The sequence below is a fragment of the Gobius niger genome, assembly GCF_951799975.1.
Source record: "Gobius niger genome assembly, chromosome: 8".
Taxonomy (NCBI): domain Eukaryota; kingdom Metazoa; phylum Chordata; class Actinopteri; order Gobiiformes; family Gobiidae; genus Gobius; species Gobius niger.
This window is the reverse complement of record NC_136859.1, coordinates 13410612-13430987: the sequence shown is the minus strand read 5'-3', so window position 1 is coordinate 13430987 and position 20376 is coordinate 13410612. Positions and strand designations below refer to the sequence as shown.

The window sequence follows — 20376 nt, the reverse complement described above, 5'->3', positions numbered from 1 at the left end:
ACGATGAATAAAAGGAAACGACCCAAAGACTTTCACTTGAGAGCCTTTTATTCTCTTGCTTTGGCAGCAACATTTTATTTCGAGAACACAACCGCGTTTGGCTACGCGCACGAAGGGGTGGCGGGAAGACGTGCCAAACTGCCTCCAAGAAAAAACGGAGAGAATACACTGTAGCCGCTGTTACAGGCTTGTGAGCACAGGCATCTAGGGGTGTGAGTGTACTCTAAAAAAAAAACAAAAAAAACAAAACACACACACACACAGACTGACTGGTTTCAATCAGGCTGAAATAGTTGAACAATATCCAGTGGCAGCGTGTGCGTAATCGTTACAGCTGAGGGGGGGGATAAAGGGGGGGAGAGAAGGCGATATAAACTGACGCACACACATTTTGGTGTAGCCTACAATCCCCATTCTGTGCGCGGACACAGGTATGCGCTATTGGTGCAGTCGGCCGTGCTTGTCGGCGACTTGTCCAATCAACTGCCAGAACTCCGAGAAGTTGAGCTGCCCGTCGTTGTTCTCGTCCAGGGATTTCATGAGTGCGTCGATGGCAGATACGTCAGTGTTCTATAAGGGCGAGAGAGAGAGAAAAAAGGAATTAAAAGCAAAATGTTAAAAATGAAAGACTTCTAACGTGGTGAGGGAGCGTAAGAAAGGGAGAGAAAACTCATGCATCAGCCCTACGGTGGTTTGGCACAGCGTCCCCCAGTGCTGTTGCCATCTAGCGGCTGTTCTAAGAAACGTAAAAGGCTGGAAAATTCCACAGCAGAGTTTCTCACAGACACAGGGATACTTTTATACTGAGCAAATTGTGTCCGTAACCAGCTCTTTTTGTAGCTCATTGTGGAGGAGGAGAAAACACGACTGTCTTGGTTTTGGGAAACTAGTTCACCAGAGGAAACCGTTTAGGTAAAACGAACTGCGCTGCCCACATAAAACCAGAGTAAACTACCCTCGGCCTGTATGACTAACGCTTAATTATAGCAGACATGGAGCAATGTGGTGGCCAGATGATTCAGGATTTGAAAGGGGACTTTTTCCTGCAACAATGCAGGCTCGAGTGGAGTGACAATACTTTTATGGCTGTCCTTCCTCCCTTTCTTCCTTCATACCAACAGAACATTTACAGTTTTCTTTTACATGAAAATTAAAACTTGCTTAAGTAAAATTACAGATGTAAAAGTATGTATTGTAAAATGTACTTTATAAGCAAAAAGTAAAAGTATTTAAGAGTTTAATGTGCAGGATTTTTTTTTAATCATTTGAATCGAACCAGGTCGAAACGAGTAAATCACCAAGTCAGGTCAAAAACAGGGACTAAACCAGGTCTAAACCAGATCTAAACCATGTCTAGACCAGATCTAAACAAGGTCTAAACCAGATCTAAACCAGATCTAAACCAGGTCTAAACCCGATCTAAACCATGTCTAAACCAGATCTAAACCAGGTCTAAACCAGATCTAAACCATGTCTAAACCAGATCTAAACAAGGTCTAAACCAGGTCTAAACCAGATCTAAACCATGTCTAGACCAGATCTAAACCAGGTCTAAACCGGGGCTAAACCAGGTCTAAACCAGGTCTAAACCCGATCTAAATCATGTCTAAACCAGATCTAAAACAGGTCTAAACCAGATCTAAACCAGATCTAAATCATGTCTAAACCAGATCTAAACCAGGTCTAAACCAGATCTAAACCATGTCTAGACCAGATCTAAACCAGGTCTAAACCAGGGCTAAACCAGCTCTAAACAAGGTCTAAACTAGATCTAAACCAGGTCTAAACCAGGTCTAAGCCAGATCTTTTGCATTGTCCATCCATCCATTTTTTTTTTTTTTCTTCCGCTTCATCCGGGGCCGGGTCGCGGGGGCAGCAGTCTCAGCAGAGATGCCCAAACTTCCCGATCCACACACACCTCCTCCAGCTGTTCTGGGGGGACCCCGAGGCGACACCAGGCCAGCTCGGAGACATAGTCCCACCACCGTGTCCTGGGCCTTCCACGAGGCCTTGTCCCACTAGGACATTTTGCATTGTCTTTTCATTTATTTATCTCTTTAACCAGTGGCTCAAGGCAGTGCAGCATCCCTCTCCAGATCTATGGTTAGCCTACTGTGCATGTTTTTGGATTGACGGTGAAAATAGAGTCCAGTCAAAATGGAGAGGCATTAAAGGCCCTATACCAGATCTGTTTTATCGGCCTTTAGTAATTCGTAAACTAGTGGGAAAATCACTGTGCACCTAATATGAAGCATAGGTATAAGTTTCATGAACAGGGAAAGTGACCCTGAAACGTGACCTTGCAAGTTGTGAAATTCACCAGTAAAATCCTCCCTGTGAGGAGTTGGGAAATAACTTTGGATCACAACTAACATTTACATTTTGTGGCTTCCTCTTTCATGGTATCATCACAAATGGAAAATTCTAGTGTCCACACTCACCTCCACTAGGTTCGGGAGCTCAGCTGTGACCAGTTTGTGGAGCTCGTCCCGGCTCAGCGTGCTGGAGGAACCCTCTTTGCCTGCATACAATTTAAACTTGGACACCAGTTCTCCAATGGCCGCCTCCATTTTTGTCTGGGCACCGAATTTAACTGGTCTCTGGGTGAACTTGAAATACCCTGTGGTCCTTTTGTAGCGTGTCTTGGCGCAATGATTGACTCATTTCTGACCAAACATTTGCTTTGTCTTTCCTGCCGGCAGTTGTTGTTGCCCGTAATAAAATAACCTATGTTTCCACCACATTTTCTACCACATTTTCCATTGTGAAACGTACATTCAGTTGAAGCTAATAGCTATCGTGACTGACCTCTGCAATTGTGTCATTGAGGTGAGTGAAAAGTAGCAGAGACGGCATAACACTGGGCAAAATGATCTCAGCAATGACGGTTAATGCAGCCTCTATTGTGCCACACAGTCAAAAACATCTCATCAGGGGTAAACTTTCACATAGTTTAACTTACTAGAATGGGGGGTCTATCTATTCCTGTAAAACTGGATGCAACCATTGCCATCTGTGGCCTTCAGGCTGTTTTTCAACTTTACAGGAATAGACGTCCCATTCTAGTAACTATGTGGAAGGTTACCCGACAGTCTACTTGCAGGTACAGTTGTGCTCAAAAGTTTACATACCCTGGCAGAATTTTTGATTTCTGGGTTATTTTAAGAATTTGAAAGATAACACAAAAGGTTTTTTCATAGTTGGATGGATGGAAATCATAATGAAAAAAGAAAAAAACAAAATGACCCTGATCAAAAGTTTACACACCCCAGTTTTAATACTGTGCATTGCCCCCTTTACCATCAATGACAGCTTGGAGTCTTTTGTGGATGAGGTTCTTTATTTTTTCTGATGGTAAAGCGGCCCATTCTTTTTGGCAAAAAGCCTCCAGTTCCTGTAAATTCCTGGGTTGTTTTGCATGAACTGCACATATGAGCTCTCCCCACAGTGGTTCAATGATAACGGGACCTTCACTTTTCTGCTGGAGCCAGTGGCATCAGTGAACCACCTCCATATTTTACAGTAGGTATGGTGCACTTTTTTGGTTGCCTATGGTGAAAAGTGCACCATACCTACTGTGAAATATGGAGGCTTTACCATCAGAAAAAATACAGAACCTCATCCACAACTACCACAAAAGATCCATGTCATTGATGTTAAAGGGGGAAATGCGCAGTATTGGAACTGGGGTATGTAAACATTTGATCAGGGTCTTTTTGGTATTCTCTTTTTCCATCCATCCATCCATCCATCCATCTTCTTCCACTTTTCTGTTGCTGGGTCGTGGGGGCAGCCTCCCTGCACCGGGCCAGTTGGTCTCTCATAAGAGGCTTCTGAACCTTCTGCCATGGGAGACCCTACCAGGGGCACGAAGCCCCCGACAACAGAGCTCCAAGGGTCATTCGGCTGCTCAAACCCCTCCACCACATAAGGTGGCGGTTCCAGGAGGGGTCTTTGTGATTTAAAAATAGCAATCTAAAAATCTGACGGGTATGCAAACTTTTAAGCACAACTGTATATGACCTTTAAGAAACGAACATAGAACTTAATTTTATTTGTAAGTTCAGGGTACTCTCATGTTAGTGCTGACATACTATTTCAAATGAATGGTTTACTGTCAGTGTTGTGTCTACAGAGCAACTTTGTTTCTGTGAGAAATTGCCAGAGGCACAAAAGCTAAACCAGTTCTGATTGGCTCAGTACCAGCTCACTCAGTACAGTCCTCCCTTACAGCGATCAAACATGGAAACGCCTTTTAGATCTATTTCTGCTTTATTAAACCTTATTTATTCAACAATCACAGGTAAATAAAAGTCCTTATCTTCAAATGTATTTAACACTCATGTTCATAAGTCTAACACAGACATTTCTTGCTCTCAAACAGGTTCTTAACAAAATACATTTTTTCAACAGTAAACTCAAACAAAAATCACACACTCCATATGAAATCATTAAAGACATAGACATCTAGTGCATATCATGAATTTCTTATGTACACGCTCAACATGTCGATACATTCGTGTATTCCTTAAGGTACCTTAAACATCTATCGAATAAGTTAAATACAATCAGCAAATTAGCACAGTCAGAGTCAACATTTCTTAAGCTCCATGAACAAAAACAATGGACTGTTATTATATGACTACAACAACCTGTTGAAAGAAGTTGCCGCCTTAAAACCACAAAAGTCCTCACAACTTGGCCGAGGCCTCACCTTAACAGCAGTTGTACAGTAATACGCTTTGGGGAACAGAGTTAGCTCAGAGGAACGAAAAACACATATTAATATCTAAGGAAAATAGGAAGCGGCGACTTAAGTTTCTATGGGTGATTTCTTAGTATGTAGATCCTTTAGTCTAATATTGAAGTGAAGGACAGGCCAGAAATGTATGTAAAAAATATGCCTCTTAACCCCAACCTGAACCGAGCACATTATCACCAGTTTGGCTTTACCCAAATCTAAAAAGGTTCTTGAAAAAAAGGTCAAAATAGGGACAAACATGAAACGAAAAATGAGGATGATACAAAAGAAAAAAAAAGTGGAAAAAATGCAACAAAAACCCAACAAGAAAGCGATGGAAAAAAGTATTTAAAAAAGTGACAACACGGAAACAACGCGAGGAAAAAGATCCATTTAGATTAGTTTTGTAGGTCTTAGCTTTCAAATTAGTCAGGAAGCTTTTACATTTGTGTAAAGCTGAACTGGAGAAAATGGCGGGTGGTAATAGGTTAATTACAGAACCTATCCACACACAAAAAAACAGTCATAAATTTCAATGTCTCACAAACAAAAGGGATTTTTCTTTTGCCTTTCAATAGAGGATCTGAGTGACGTCCCAGCATAGCAACAGTAAAGCAAACAGAAGCCAAGTATGAGTCAAGCATGATAATGATACGCATATCCACTCCGGTGTGAGAAAGTGGAGGCATCGTTCAGTCAATTCAGGGCAAGTGTCGTCAGTGCAGAGGACTTTAAGCCACAAGATTATTATTAAAAAAAAATGAGGGGCAAAAAGAATATTTCTTTCATTAATCGTGAATTGCCCTAAGAGTTATACTGGTCCTCTATCATAAATAAAGAAATCAATAACGCCATGAACACAACCTATTGTTCCCGTTTAACAGTAGGAACACTTTTCACTTTGTGCAAAACAGAAATGACAGTGGCACAGCAGGAAGAGGTAAAATAAAGGAGGTCATCCTGTGTAGCGTTGGCCAGGATAATGAATGTGTTTGTGAGTATTCCTGAAGTGTTTCCCTTTGAATCGCGCCTTACTCTGGCACCGCTGTTCTCCGCTTCCTGTGTCCAACCTTCCACTTCCTTCACTTCAGGCACGTCCTCTCCCACTTTCCATCTTCCGCTCGCCCTGAACCCTGTCCCGCGTAAACGTCTGCATGACCTCTCGTTCAAAGCCCTCCATCTCGTCCTCTGCGGCGCTGTCCTGCTCTCCGCTGTCGTCTTCTCCCTCGACGAGATCTTCCAGAATATCCCCCACGTCTTCCGCGAAATCCCGAAAACTCGTCTGATCGTGGGGAAAGACGCCGTTTTGAAACGACCCCGCGGCTAGTTTTTTGAGCTCGTCTATCTGCGTGGCGTCCACTCCTGCCGCCTGCGCTTTCGACAGGTAACTCTGCAGGACGGCTTCAAATTCGGCGTAGTTGACGGGCCGCACCCCTTCCGCTTGGGCGCAGGCGTCTGGGGAGTCGCAGGGCTGCGGGGGTTTGGAGCTGTGCTGGAGCCGTTCTCTCTGACGGGCCCAGTACTCGGGTTGTCCCACGGCCGGCTTCAGGGGCTTTCTCTCGCTCCATGTGTTCTCTCTGTGGTCGCCGCCTTTGTGCTTCTCAGACGTACCTTCACGCCATTCTTTTTTAGGCTTTTTCTCACCTCCATTCCACTCCTCTTTCTTACTCCACTGTCTCCCATCTTCCTTCTTCTTGCACTTCTTCTTCTGGTCTTTGCTATTCTCTCCGTTGTCTTTCCTGTTTCGACTTTCATACCCGTCTCTCTCTTTCCATTGCTTTCTCTCATACTTGTATTCTTCTTCATGGCCGCCTCTTCCTTTTTTCCTCTCCTTATCTCCCGGCCCTTTGCCTCCATGATGCTTGCTTTCTTTTAAATCTCTCCGTTCCTCCCTACTCCTCCACTCTTTATCCTCTTTTAATTTATCATGCTTGGACTTTTTATCACTTCCAGTCCACTGCTTCTTCTCGTTCTTATCCTTCCACGACTTCCCCTCGTCTCCTCTCTTTGACTTGTCTTTCTTCCAGTCTCCTGAGTCCTCACCGTGCTTCGAGTACTTGTCATCCTTGCGTTTCTTCTCAGACTTTTCACCTTCAGCTCTGTCCCTTTTCCTCTCTTTATCTTTGCCCTCTGATTTCCCCCCGTCTTTACGCTGCTTCTTGTCTTTTTTCCATTCAGATTTCTCCTTCCACTCCTCCCTCACACCTCTATCGTGTTTGTCCTTCTTGTGCACCTGTTTATCTGCTGGCTGTTGGGCGTCGTCTTCTGGTCCTCCACCAGGGGGAGTTGTAGCAGCTGCAGGAGAGGAAAAATAACTTAGTAGCTATTCTGTACAGCAGATGCAAATAACTCAAAGGCGGGCATGTGGTTTGTGAATTCAAAATGGCAGTAGGAAAAATAAAGGATGGCACGGGCCTTAACTGAATATAATTTGGTTTATTGCCAGCTTTTAGGTTTTTCTGACTGGACAATCGTAGTGGCTGGGCTTTAAAACCAAAACAAAAAGAGTTCAGATTTATAGAAACCATTACAAAGCATGTTACAGATGTTAGAGAAAAATGATAATGGATTTGACCAGGATTGAACCCCTTAATAGTACGGTTTACTATGTAATTTCGCCGGAGTTTTGAGGAGAGTATCAAAACTGCTGATATGTAAATAAAGAAAAAGAAAAAAAAAGTTCGATAACATTTATATGGGGAGTAAAAAACGTAGTCTGGTGGAAATGTACGCAATTTGGTAGAGAATCCCATTTGGTCGTGCCAAACAAAAAAGTCAATGAAACCCTTATCATATGTTTCATGGACTTGCCATAGCGATGACCAGATACTCTAATGGAAAAATGGTATGATTGCACAATTTTACCAATGACAAGGGCAAATGGAAATGACAAGGGCAAATGGAAATATATAGTTTTCCTTCTCTCCGCGAAAAACCCACAACAGTGGAAATCTAAACAGATTGAACCGGATTATAGCTCCCGAGCGCATTTCTCCAGTTTGGCATCACCCAAATCTAAAAGCAAAAAAAGTGGCAAAAAAGCGACAAAAACACACGACTACTGTGGTGAATAAGCAACAAAAGTGAGAAAAATTAGATGAAAAAGCAACAAAAACTCAACAATAACACGATTAAAAAGTGATGAAAAACCACCAAGAAAGCCACAAAAGAGCAACAAAAATACGATAAAACGTCTTTTAAAGCCAAACTGGAGAAAGTACATTCGGTTAACGCGGCTGTTATTCTTACCACCCGCCTTAACCGAGCAGATTTTCTCCTGTTGATCTTTACCCAAATCTATCAATCTCTTGACTGTTTTTTTTTAGTTTTTATATTTGGAGAAAACGCACTCCGTTAAGGCGGGGGTTAAGAGGTTAATGGTTGATGTTAACATGTCTATTTCATATCTGAAGACAAAAGGTCCACATACTCGAAAAGGCAGGTTATCATCATGTTTTCTCTTGTTCTGTGAAATGACAGTATATTTAGAATTGTATTTGACGCAATTTAGAAGACACAAATAAAATCTTCTACTATAAATGATCATCAAATCGTGGATATATCGTTATGATGAGAAAACATGATGATGATGATGACCCTTAACTTAGTGAAAGGTCACACGTTACTACTCTAGCACCTAGCAACTTATATCTACCATCTACTCCTTTCCCGTTTCTCTGTACCTGCAGACAGCTTTAACTGGGTCAGTGTGGACCTCAGACTCTCTACTTCTTTCTTTAGGACCGACACAGATTCCAGCTCTGTCCTCATCTTCTCCAGCTCTTTCTGAAGCACAGGAACACTCTCCATGTCTCTCTTTAACCTACTGTTTTCCTTCTCCACCTCCTCCTGTCGAAGCTGCTCAGCGCTGCCCTCTGCTGTCTGTGCCGGGGACACTTTTACTTCCTCATTGTGTGGCTGAAAAGTACAGGAGAGGTATCTAAAACTCATAGGAATGTATTGTGCAGGAAACAACGCAGTAGAATTAATAGAATACATGCACCTGTACCTGATGTTGAGATTGTAACATTGCCATTTGCTCATTTCCTTTATTTAACTTGTTTAGGAGCTCTGCAGAGTCGGCTTCAGCAACAGGATTCAGCCACTCCTGTCACACAAGGAGTCATTTATTACAGCATTTGTTTAAATAAAGTAGAGAATATAGTTGTTGTAAAAGCAGAGCAAACAGACATGAGCCCTTTGCCCGACCTGTTTTCCAGGTGCCTCAGAATCCTTCAGCTCCCCACTCGGATACTCACTTTCTACAAACAGAGACTAAGTTCAATAGAAGTACTTGAGACACATATTCAGCACTTAAATATTCAGAATCAGATTACTGAGTTACATGGAAATACAACCAGGGTTTCTACAGGGAGCAGCAAGTCAAATGCAATGCTGTATAATGCCAGAGTAAAGCCTAAATATGATATTTTAAATGCAACAAACGTGAAAATCTGCAATTTATTTCTTAAAATTTGGAAAAATTCCGTCAAATAGAGGAAGGAGTAGAGCTGGTTACCAAACAGGTAAGAAAAGAAATATAAAATCTTTATATTCAAGTTTTGATGCCATTGGTCATGGAAATTTAAAAACACAAGTTGAAAAAATAAAAATAAAAATTGGGAAAAACAAGTTGGGAAAATTGGGGCAAATGTGGGAAAATTTGTGGGGAAAAAACTTTTTTTTAAAAAAGGGAAAATTTGGGGGAAAATGTGAAAAAATTGGGGAAATTGGGAAAAAAACGCATATAAAAATGTAGGCAACTTAGGAAAAAAAAAGTGAAAAAAAAAATGTGGAACGTGTCTGCCCTTTTGTAGCTAAAGGCAGTTTCTTGATTGCTTCACCTCAAACAAAAGATCAATTAAAAAAGAAATGAAATGGAAGGAGAAGGATCAAATTAACTTTATTGCTCAGTTTTATGGTTCTATACGACAAATAATTCAGCAAAGGTGTCAAAAAATCGTTCAGGTTTCGGTATCGAAAATCAAGTATTGTTAAAGTACCGGTATCTAAAAAATGTAACAGTACCCGAGGAAGGAGGGTAAATTTTGATATTCGAAACAATGTGTACATTTTCAGCCAAACCTGCAACTGAAAGTGGTTTTGGACATTTTTGTATGTTTGATCAACTTATACAGTAAAAATATTTGACTTATTGCCAGTGTGAATCAAATGTAACGCTTTTTAAGGCCCCGCGGAAACACTGGCACAGATCATATCTTGTATCCAAACCTGCTTCAAACCACTGTATTTTCAAAGCAATAATTAGTTTCACACTTTTGCTGATTTGTTCTAAGAATAAAAATGATATAAACAAACATGGTACAAGGTTTTCATTTCCACAATAAGAAAGCAAGCAGAACACTGTGCACAATTACATTTTCACATGCACAATGCAACCAGGCGTGTAACCAGTGTCATGAGAGAAGCGTGCTCTAGAAACAGAGAAGCCTACCCTCATCCAGGTCCATGAAGACACCTGCAGGTACAATACAGCTCAGTCTCTGCCGCCGGGGCATCATTGCATGATAGAAATGCACCACAGAAAAGTCGTCTTAACATGACCAATAAACCAGCATGGCGTTTTACCTGAGATAAAAATAGTGCCGAGGCCCAGCAGAATGACAGCTCCCAGAATGCACTTGTTCAGCGTTATGCCAGAGTCCTCCTCTCTCTGAGGCAGCTGGAAGTCTTCCTCAGCCTCCTCTTCCTCATCGTGTCTGCCGAGCTGCTCCAGCAGAGAGCGCCTCTTCCGCAGCTCGGGCTCCTGCGCTGTGATGGACTCGGTCTGGACAGAGGGGTCTGTAAAAATAACACATCAGAGGAATCAACTCACGGGCAGTACACGGAGATTTAAGAGGGACCCACGGAGTTCCCCTGCTGGTTGACCCCACGGCCCAAAACCACGGCCCACACAGATGAGTCACGATAAAAATAACACCAATGTCAAGAGACAATTAAACCTTGGACTGTTTTTTTTAATCAAATACCCTTTTTCAATCATGTGGGTGAGAACTGCTCTACTTATTTTGCACATATTGTTTTAATGAACTACCAGACACCTTTGGGAACCACTGTGATAACGAATGAAATACAGTAACATCTATTTCATGAGAAAGAGGTGTTTTGATCATTTAGACAAGCCTCCTCGAGCCTCCCCATGGGACGAAGCGCTGTTTTACTTTACCCCGCTGCGCACGGTTTTATTTAGTCTGCCCAAAGTTACATTTCCAATTTCCCCAAACAACATAAAAAGACAATTATGCAGCTTTGATTGTGTCGAGACAACGTTCATTTGCCTCTTTTTTGGTTCCCGACAATAAAAGACAAGTAAAGTTTCAGAAGTTGTAGTACACTAATTAGTGAAGAGGAAAATGTCTTCAATTGTTAAGAACTTCCAGATGCTCATGTATCTGGAAGAACATTTCCTTTACTAACCCTGGCTCCTCCAATAACCGTAAACTTTAATACTGGATCAAAGCAATTTCATGAATAAAGAGTTAAATAAATGTCAAATCAAATAGTCTTGAAATACCACTGATGTGCCTATAATAAATAGGTACATTGGACGATTTTAAATAGATTTTATTTGAAATAAACTTTAAAAAGTCTCCTGATCTTTCATATGAAGAAAATTAATTCTTCATATGAAGAGTCCTGCTCATTAATATTTCATAATGTAGCTACAATTAGGCCCATTAAGTTAACATAACCCTTTATTTAAAAATGGTTATTTCTGTTTAAGATATTCCTTGTCTGCTTTAAAAAGGAAAACCTCTCAATAAGCCATGAGTTTTCAAAGTGTTTTAGTTTTATCGTCTTCATGCCTCTGCCATGGAGACTCAAGGGAAAGGGGCGGAGATCATCAGAAAGTCGCTGCTTCTCCGCTGGTGTCATTTCACTACGGAGCGTCCAAAATGCTGCTAAATTGGCCGCACGTTGGGGGGACATGAAGCGGCGGACTCAATTTTACAATTTAGCCATTTTCCAAATCTGTTTTTAAAAGCATGAATGAATTAATTAGATTTATTTATTACACTATACGTATTAGATTTGCAACATAATAGGGATATTATCAAGATTAAAGATGAGTGTATCAGTGGGTCCAGAGTTAGAAGTAGAAAATGTTCAGGGGCTCTTTGAGCAAAAAGTGTCCGAGAGGCCCTTGGGCACTTTTTGAGAGGCCCTGATGAAGATCGTGCCAGGTCCAAACGCGCTGTCGCCCCCTGCTTAATAAAGGACTTTTATCCTACCTCTCAGAGTGCCTCGGACACTTTTTTTCCTCTAAGTCCATAATAAGGATATTATTGCTTTTTATTTACATAACTTAGATAAAAGCATTTTTTTCTTGGGGCAAGTGTCTCAAAATGATGTCAAAACACAACCTACTAACAAGACCAAACCTAGACAAAAATGGAAAAAAATGAGGAAAATCATGACTAAAACGGATTTACTTTCACATTTTTAAGTTACAAATGTTTATGTTTTTTCGGCTATGTTAGAAGAAGTGCATAGTCTTCATACCTTGTGCTGTTTTCAAGGGACTCCATTCCGCTGCCTCTGTCTCCTCTTTTGACGCCTCCTCCTGAAACTCTTTGCTTTCACGTTGATGCTGCGTTTCATCTCGAACATCAGTCGGACCCCTCTCCTCCTCCTGCTCAGAGTTCAGGGGTCCCAGAGTCTCAGAGGTCAGTGGGGCAGTGGAGCAGTCCTCTGTGGAGGGGCCGAGGTGGCTGTAAGAGTCAGAGAAGGACTCCTGCTCAGTGCTGGACAGTCCCGCGTCCACAGGCGGATCCTCGGTTTGTGCGTCTGGGATGGGGCTGTGCAGAACTTCCAACGGAGCAGAGGAGGACAGGCACGCCCCACCGTCTGCTGCTTCACATGGCTTTGTTATGGTCTCCTCTGCCGTCTAAAAAGATAACACAAAGGTTCCTAAGACGTCATCTATACTGGGTTGTTTTAGCTTTGACATTGTTTTTCCTCTCTTTGCAAACGACTAATGTTCTTTCAGCGGAAGGCTAAATATTTACCTTCCTAAAAGGGAGGGGTTTAGCTTGTTATTGGCACCACCATCTTTATTCTAAACAGCCACCCTGAAAGACCAGTATTTATTCAGCCTTCTGCTAAAATATGACAAATTACTGACAAAGCCATTTGAGGAGAGAGGGGAAACATCCACTGAACCCAAGAACTTTTGTATACTTCCTGTACGACAAAGATCTTACACAAAACCAAAGCCGTTACAGCTATTTTGGTGTTTGTAGTTTTTGTTCTTACCAAGGCATTTACAGACAATAGTTGCTGAAGCAAATAAATGTAATAACTGTAGTAATAACTAGGGCAGGGCGATATAATGATGATATAATTGACAATGGATAAATTATTTCAAAATCCCAGTTTATTGGGAAGATTAATTCAGCAATATTTTATTCTTTTTTACGGCATACTAATTTCCTCGCAAATATGATCTACTCAAGCAGTTTACATCCTTCATTTCATTTTACTTTTTAAGCACCTGACCCCGTGTTCTACAGGCAGTGTTTCTGCTGCTTTGATGGAGCTGAGCGTAACATAAATTATATTGTGTCCACAACGGTATCAAAAATTACAACGATATCAAAAAATGATATCGCAATAAAAATATGCGATAGGATGTGGCCCACCCCTAGTAATAACACTTTAATTACCAGGTGATCTTCTTCAGATGACGCCTGTGCACCATCACCTGTTGAATTGAAACATAAACATCCATAGGAGAAATTAAAAAAAAAAACACACAGACATTTCATTTATTGAAGTGAGAAAAAGAAACCTTCTGTGAGTTCACTAGGTTCATCCTGGCGCTCTGTTCTCTCTGTGAGAGGCCTCAGGGTTTCAGCAGCAGCAGCAGCAGCAGCAGCAGCAGCAGCGGTCTCCTGATTCTAAACAGGAGATCACAAGTAAGACCAAGCCTCCAAAATCCTAAGTAAGTAAGTAAGTAAGTAAGTAAGTAAGTAAGTGATTAAGTAAGTAAGTAAGTAAGTAAATGCTTTATTTGTCATTGTACAGTTATACAACGAAATTTCGTAAAGGTGATGGGTTAATCCTGTACCAGTGCGATAGTTAAAGGGACTAGATGCAAGTTGGTCATTTTTATGCTCACTACTGCCACCTCAGGTCTTACACGTAACTGCAGGTTCTATATTAAGCTTGTGCATGACGGCACTTTGGACCCGAATTAACACCATTTGGAGTGCAAGATTTTAGAGGCAGTTGTGGTGAATAGGTCTGAGCTCATTCTACACATTACGACATTGCTGGAACATACAGTATAGGGGGAGGAAAATACTCAATTTTAACATTTTTAAACTCTGTATATACCATTTAATGTAAAGTGAGAGAACATCACTGCTATAGAAAGTCAAAGTGACAAATAATGCCATATTCTAGTCTGCATTTCCACTCAAATGCTAATAAAAAAACATAAAGACGTGTCTGACCTCAGGAGTGAGAATTGTCCAACTGTTGCTCGAGCTGCTAGACATGGCCCCCAACTGTACCAACAACAGAGAAACAGAAATGGTTAAAACTCTCAACCTAAAAGTGAGACAAACAACATGACCACAGGTTTATACATAATATATAAATAGGACTTTCATAAATAATACAGATGAAAAATGCACTATGATTAAAGTAAATAGTTTTTGTTAATCGTTCATAATAAAACAGATAAATATACCCACAAACTGGACTGTACCGGCTGTAAAAATCTACTGCATGCTGTTAAGTTATACATTATTTTTTTCCGTGTATGGAAATGACCTCTGCGCACAAGGGACTCATCTCCAGACCTCGCGCTAGGTTTAGTTGGTGCTACTTTGATGCCTGTTGTGCATGTTTTAGAGTGTGGGGGGAAACTGGAGCACCCTATAGAAAATCATCTACAGAGAGAATATGCAACACACTTGGCCTGATGTATTCATGGACAAAACCAGCGATGTTCTAATCCAGTCACATAATGTTGCTGATTATGACAGAAAGGCCATTGAGTGGGGAAAAAAAGTGCAATTACCTTGTGAATGGTTTGCTGTGGTAACCCCTGATGAAAAAAGCAGCTAAAAGGACAATAAAGTACTCTGAAAAGCAGCCGTGAATATTCCTGACACCACAGAATCTGAGGAGAGCAGTGTGTATGAGGCAGCTGTGGCAGAGGAGATTTACATCCTGCTTACACATGCTCAGAATTTGAATACAAGTCTCCCCCCATTCAGCCTCTCCCATAATGCCAATAAAGCCGCTACTGTAAGGTGCTCCAAACATGTCGGAGTGACTGCGTGCAGGAAGTCTCATTCACTAGTGCATTGAGTTCTTCATTAGTAGTTTGTTCGACTCTTGTGCCGTTGCTCTCACTGCCTTTTAGTGGTGGAAAATATTTGGCAGTAAGGCCAGTAACTAAGGCTACACTATTCTGAAGATACTACAGAATGGCCGAGCCCAGTGGGTCTCAAAGTAGAGTACGTGGACCACTGGTTGTACTGGAGCTTCTGCAGGTGGTGCTTAAGGACTTTATTCAATTTAAACAGATATAATCCATTTATGCTTCAGTAAAACACTTAAGTGAGTTGTTTTCCTGGTTACGCAGTGACTTGCGATATGCGATACAGCTGTGCAATATCGCGAAAACGATATTATTGCGGTATTTCACCAAACACGATATGTTCCATTTTTTTCAGCAAATTGTGTCAAAAGAAGACTTAAAAAACACCCAATCAGGACCAAAACAAGGGTAGAATTTAACAAAGCCAGTAAATGCTAAACTAAAACTGAACCTTTACACATGAGTTCAATGCACGAGTTTGAGTTTGCAAAAAAATGGGTCGATCTCATTCAGATGAAGGCGATGGTGATGTTGCGATATATTGTGGCTTCTCGCGATGCGGATATTGCATCAGCTAATATCGCGATAAGATATTTTTCGCGATATATTGTGCAGCTCTAGTTTTCACCAAGTTTAGCTATAATTTAGTCAAATTTAGACCTTGTTTATTGATTGATGATTTGATATGGAGCTTGACCTGGTGGAACTTGGAAATATTTTCTCTTGTGGGACTGTGTGAAAAGTTCAGAACCACTGGCCTAACGGTGGCTACATAGAGGTTTGAGCAAGTCATTTGTAGAAAGCTTCATTCCCATTGCAAGACAGAATGTTTTACCGTTCCTTGATACAAAAAGAAGCCCAGTGTCACAGATTGCATCACTTAGAGAGTGACACACTTCACTTGCCAAGCTCGATTCTCTCTCTGCTTTGCAATTTAGGTCTTCTAATCGAGTGTGTCCCGGGAGGAGTCCACTGAATCCTGCCTTGGGCCCAAAGAGCATTGTTGAGCATGCAGAGGGGGGTTTAAATAGTGCTGCCTAAATATAGCCAACATGAGATGGGCTGCAGACAAGAGAAGGCAGCAGGGAACAAAACAGTGGCAGGAGCAGGAGCGTTTAAAGGATTTACATGTTTCCATGGGGGCAAGTGTCTCTCTCTCCCTTATCTATCTTCTCTTCAGTGTGTTCCAATCCTATTCCCTTGTTCCTGGTTCAAAACGACCAAATAAGGACAAGGCATTGAGACAAGAGCTGTGCACGGACTGTGATGCAGCATCTGACTCTAACACGCGCACTTAACAACACGCACTTGGTAAACATGAGTGACAGGAAATGCCATATGGCTTTTATCATACGCAAGAACCACAGCTGCAAACTTACAAACTAAATCTACAGAGTGAGTGGACTGGACACAAAGCATCTCTGTGTTACACGATGACACATGTTGCTTAAAAGGAGAGGATTTGTGTTTAAATCTTTGTATCGACCCCCGCCGCGCGACGAGTATAAAAACAAGGAAAAGCAAAGCAGGCAACACCGCGGTGCGAACATAAACTAGCGACGAACAAACGCGCACAAAAAGCTCCGTAAGAACTTTACCCAAATCTTTCTCGCAGGCAGCGGCCAGCATCAGCAGCAGATCCACTTCCCCGTCTTTCCATCCAACAGTTTAGGAACTCTAACGTGCCCCCGAAACTTGCACGAGTGACAAAGCCGTCGTCCAATCACAAGCACGATGTCCAAGGATCCCGCCCCATTTGTGTTTCTGTCCAATAGGGATGAAGCGTGTCTCTCATATCGCTGTGCGTTGAGGGATCTATTATAACTATGATGGACACGCACAGGTGACAACACATTTCTATTGTTTTTGTGGTAGTTCTTGTAGTACAGTTACTATTGAGTAAAGTTTACGGTATAGCCTAATGGAAAAGGTGAACTATGTCTCATGGGTATTTAATGTACTTGAAACTAAAGTTCTTAATTGTATTAAAAAAAAAGGCAACATTTTCATTAATTCACTTCAATGTTTTATTAAATGTACTGCAAATGAATACAGTGTGTTTCACTGAAATCCCAAAGGATTATCCTGTGGAAATCAAATCAGAGAAATATTATATGTAAAAATAAAAACAATGTTGATAATAAGAACAATGCTGATAATAATAATAATTTCAGTAAAGTGATAACCACTGAATCACCGTCACATAGATCTACTAATAGTTGTCACACATTACCTGCAGCTCATGTGCCAAAAGCTGTATCAAAAACTAGTTGAACCAGATGCTCATGAGAAATCAATAGTTTGTCAGTCCAGTATCTCCTTGATGCACCAGCAGCAAAGCAGAAAATACAGGCACTCTTTGGCGGACTGGATGAATCCATAGGCAACGTTTCCTCCAAGGAAGTTCTTGCCCCTGCCCATCCCCATGGCCATGTCCCGCAGGAGCTGTCCAATTGAGGAGGAAGGGGCTGGCATGGCCTGTGGTAGAGGGCGCTGAGGGTGCATATCTCCAGAGGACTATACAGTGGTGGATCAAACAGCCTGGCAGAATCAGACTGGCAGCCTCACGCACAGTAAACTCAATAACTCAAATACTTATAACCTCCTGTTCACGCCCTGCTCCTTCTCTAGCCTTCTTTTTGCTGAGTGATGTGCACTAGTTCCTTCTGATGTACACAAATTCTCCTTTGGCACCAACAATGCCTGAATCAGCCCAATACTGTCCCATTCAAACATGTTCTCTCAAAGAGGACATTTCTGGCATATTCAACATGCCCCTCAGTGGTCTTTTGTTCCGGACAGTATGGGGCAAACACAAGCTCTAGACCAGAGTGCATGTGCTAAAACATGTTAAACAATGTGGGTGAGCACTGTGTCAGTATACCTATAGTCTGTTCAAAATACCAAATGTGTTTTCAACATTAAGTATCATCATTGGGTCAGTCATTAAGGTGATCACTGTGTATGAACTGTATACGAACTTGTACTTTTGGACAATACCTGAATTACTCACATTTGTATGAGTTTCAAAAGTAATCCTCTTTTGTATTGGACCTGATAACATTACTTTCTGAACTCACTTGCCTCTACGGACAATTAAAAAGGACATTTGTCTGTAACATCAAAAGTTCTGTATATGAGAAATGTAGCTACAAAATTCAGTGACTCATGCTGTACTGCAACTTAACGTGTGATGATTTGAATGGACTTGTATCAATTCGTGATGACTCAGACACACTGATGATTAACCTGATGTTGAAGACACGGCTCCACTACGGGGCTAGACAGTCTGGCATTGATAATACTTTGAGCATGAGCAAAATAGTCACATTCAGGCTGATGCAGAAGCTGTACCTTTCTGTTTCAGTGCCAATGACTCAAACTATTATGAATGTTCAGAACAGCACAACCTTGATTAGGAGCGATGGCCTGGCTCTGCAGTTGATGAAAAGAGTCTGAATATGTATCATTATGAAATCATTTTTTATTTTTTTCTAAAGGTTTTAAATGTCTCTTTTTTCATGTTTATTGTGGGGTAATTGGTGTATTATTTTGATACATTTTATCCATATAATATAAATGTATATGATTTTAATATCCGCCTGCTGTATTAAAGGAACATTCCACAATTTTTCCATACTGAGATATGTTCTTAGACAAGTTGATAAGTACCTGTCCAGTCTTTGTGTGCCCTCAGTCACGCAAATCGACCAGAGATGTTGTTAACATTGGCCTCTCCCAGTATATTCCTATGGCCCCAAACGGGTTTAAGTTAGAAGCGACCAAGCTCTTCCATGGGCACAAAGACCAGACAGGTACGTACCCTATACCTGATTGGGGTAATTTAGCTTGTGTTCATTGTTAGTAAATGTTGAGTGAGTTGTGTCTAAACTAATTCCCAACATTCCTGGCACATTTCTAACACCCCAATTTTTCACAGGGACAAGTTTGTGAGCCCATTTCAGTTTTCAGGGTCACTTTTTTGAAAATGTGTTAATTAAGTATACAGTGTCTTTTCACAAATGTCTTCTTTCACCACTCACTTAATCTTAAAGGAACAGGCCACCGTATTTCCACACTGAGATATGTTCTTACCTGAGCTTAGACGAGTTGATGTGTACCTGTCTGGTCTTTGTGCGTGCCCGTGGAAGAGCTTGGTAGCTTTCAACTTCACCGCTGTTTGGAGCTATAGGAATACATTGGGAGTGGCCAAATGCTAACAACATCATTGTGTGTGACTGAGAGCATGCACAAAGACCAGACAGGTACGCATCAACTCGTCTAAGCTCAGGTAACAACATATCTCAGTATGGAAAAACGGTGGCCTGTTCCTTTAAGAATTTTAATCACCTTTTCTCCAGTTTGGCTTTTTTTTTATTGCTTTTTAATTGTGCTACTGTGACTTTTCTGGCACGTTCATGTTGATTTTTTGCCCTGTTTCTGTGTTTTTTTTGTCCCTTTTTTTTGTCATGTTTTCGTGGCATGTGTAAGGTTTGTGTGGTGGATGGCAGGTGAGTGGTTAAGCAGGGACCTGGAATAATATCAGGTACAGGGACTATAAAGAGGTTTACAATTTCTCTACTTTAAAAACGTAGGTAAAGAGTAAACAAAACAAAAACACAGAGATTGATGATACAATGTTGTTTTATATGCAATCTATTTTCAGGTACAGACATTTCCCCCCTCCCCCCACCCAAAAACAAAAAGTATTAAAACGCATAGAGTAAAAATCAATTATCTGTGCACACAATTTGAAAGAAACCTTTGGCTTTCAAAACAAACAAACACAAATTTAAATTACAACAGCATTATCAACAATACCACCACCCACAGTAACAACAATATAGAAATAAACCATTTTCATGCAGCAAAGGCAACCGTGATGAACAACGATAAACGGCAAAGTCACAGATGAGGCTGAGGCAGGTGGGCCTGTTCACACAAGACTCGCAACCATGCACGGACAGGAAAGGCGGCGCACAACTTCGGATTCTTGATGAGAAATTGCTATCATCAATGGAAAAATGAATGAAGTTTATCAAGATATTTTACAGAAAAACCTGAGACATTAATAAGGAATAAGTAAGTGAACCATTGTATTAGCTGGCTGACCCTTCTTTTGTAGCTGCTTTCCTGTAGTTGCAGATTAGATGAATCTTGAACCATTCCTCTTTACAAACATGTTGCAGTTCAGAGATATTCCTGGGTTCACTTACTTTTGCCTCCCTGTCCGGTGAATGTTTACATGTTATGGGCATTAAAAATATGATAACATGGT

The 20376-nt window shown here is 41.2% G+C and overlaps 3 protein-coding genes across 6 annotated transcripts; all 3 read right to left on the bottom strand.

Annotated features, from left to right (window-relative positions):
* Nucleotides 1-7: 7 nt before the first annotated feature.
* Nucleotides 8-2618, bottom strand: LOC306966962 (protein S100-A13-like). The gene is made up of 2 exons (XM_079561822.1): nucleotides 2442-2618; nucleotides 8-570 (listed from the first exon to the last, which is right to left on the bottom strand). The coding sequence occupies exons 1-2, from the start codon at nucleotides 2568-2570 to the stop codon at nucleotides 439-441; spliced, it is 261 nt and encodes an 86-aa protein (XP_079417948.1). The 5' UTR covers nucleotides 2571-2618; the 3' UTR covers nucleotides 8-438.
* Nucleotides 2619-5534: 2916 nt separating this feature from the next.
* pbxip1b (pre-B-cell leukemia homeobox interacting protein 1b) lies at nucleotides 5535-16806 on the bottom strand. 4 transcript variants are annotated; one of them, XM_079560930.1, is made up of 11 exons: nucleotides 16697-16806; nucleotides 14221-14274; nucleotides 13554-13662; nucleotides 13429-13466; nucleotides 12266-12650; nucleotides 10331-10543; nucleotides 10197-10220; nucleotides 8951-9003; nucleotides 8739-8849; nucleotides 8425-8659; nucleotides 5535-7036 (listed from the first exon to the last, which is right to left on the bottom strand). In XM_079560930.1, the coding sequence occupies exons 2-11, from the start codon at nucleotides 14263-14265 to the stop codon at nucleotides 5829-5831; spliced, it is 2421 nt and encodes an 806-aa protein (XP_079417056.1). In that variant the 5' UTR covers nucleotides 14266-14274; nucleotides 16697-16806; the 3' UTR covers nucleotides 5535-5828. The 4 variants fall into 4 exon arrangements, with proteins under 4 accessions (XP_079417056.1, XP_079417058.1, XP_079417057.1 ...); XM_079560932.1 differs by having other exon boundaries at nucleotides 8751-8849; XM_079560931.1 differs by having other exon boundaries at nucleotides 13554-13653.
* Nucleotides 16807-17402: 596 nt separating this feature from the next.
* On the bottom strand, nucleotides 17403-17603 carry lenep (lens epithelial protein; the record flags this gene model as incomplete). The annotated part of the gene is made up of 1 exon (XM_079561805.1): nucleotides 17403-17603. One exon carries the CDS (start codon nucleotides 17601-17603, stop codon nucleotides 17403-17405), a length of 201 nt encoding a protein of 66 aa, XP_079417931.1.
* Between the last annotated feature and the right edge of the window lie 2773 nt (nucleotides 17604-20376).

What these genes read in the sequence shown, in the direction of transcription:
- pbxip1b (XM_079560930.1), bottom strand. Translation starts at nt 14,265, where the DNA reads ATGTCTAGCAGCTCGAGCAACAGTTGGACAATTCTCACTCCTGAG. An exon ending in ACCTAGTGAACTCACAGAAG is followed by an intron (nt 13,467 to 13,553) that starts GTTTCTTTTTCT and finishes TCAATTCAACAG; the next exon opens with GTGATGGTGCACAGGCGTCA. An exon ending in AACATCAGGTACAGGTGCAT is followed by an intron (nt 8,660 to 8,738) that starts GTATTCTATTAA and finishes TGTACTTTTCAG; the next exon opens with CCACACAATGAGGAAGTAAA.
- LOC306966962 (XM_079561822.1), bottom strand. Translation starts at nt 2,570, where the DNA reads ATGGAGGCGGCCATTGGAGAACTGGTGTCCAAGTTTAAATTGTATGCA. An exon ending in AGCTCCCGAACCTAGTGGAG is followed by an intron (nt 571 to 2,441) that starts GTGAGTGTGGAC and finishes TCGCCCTTATAG; the next exon opens with AACACTGACGTATCTGCCAT.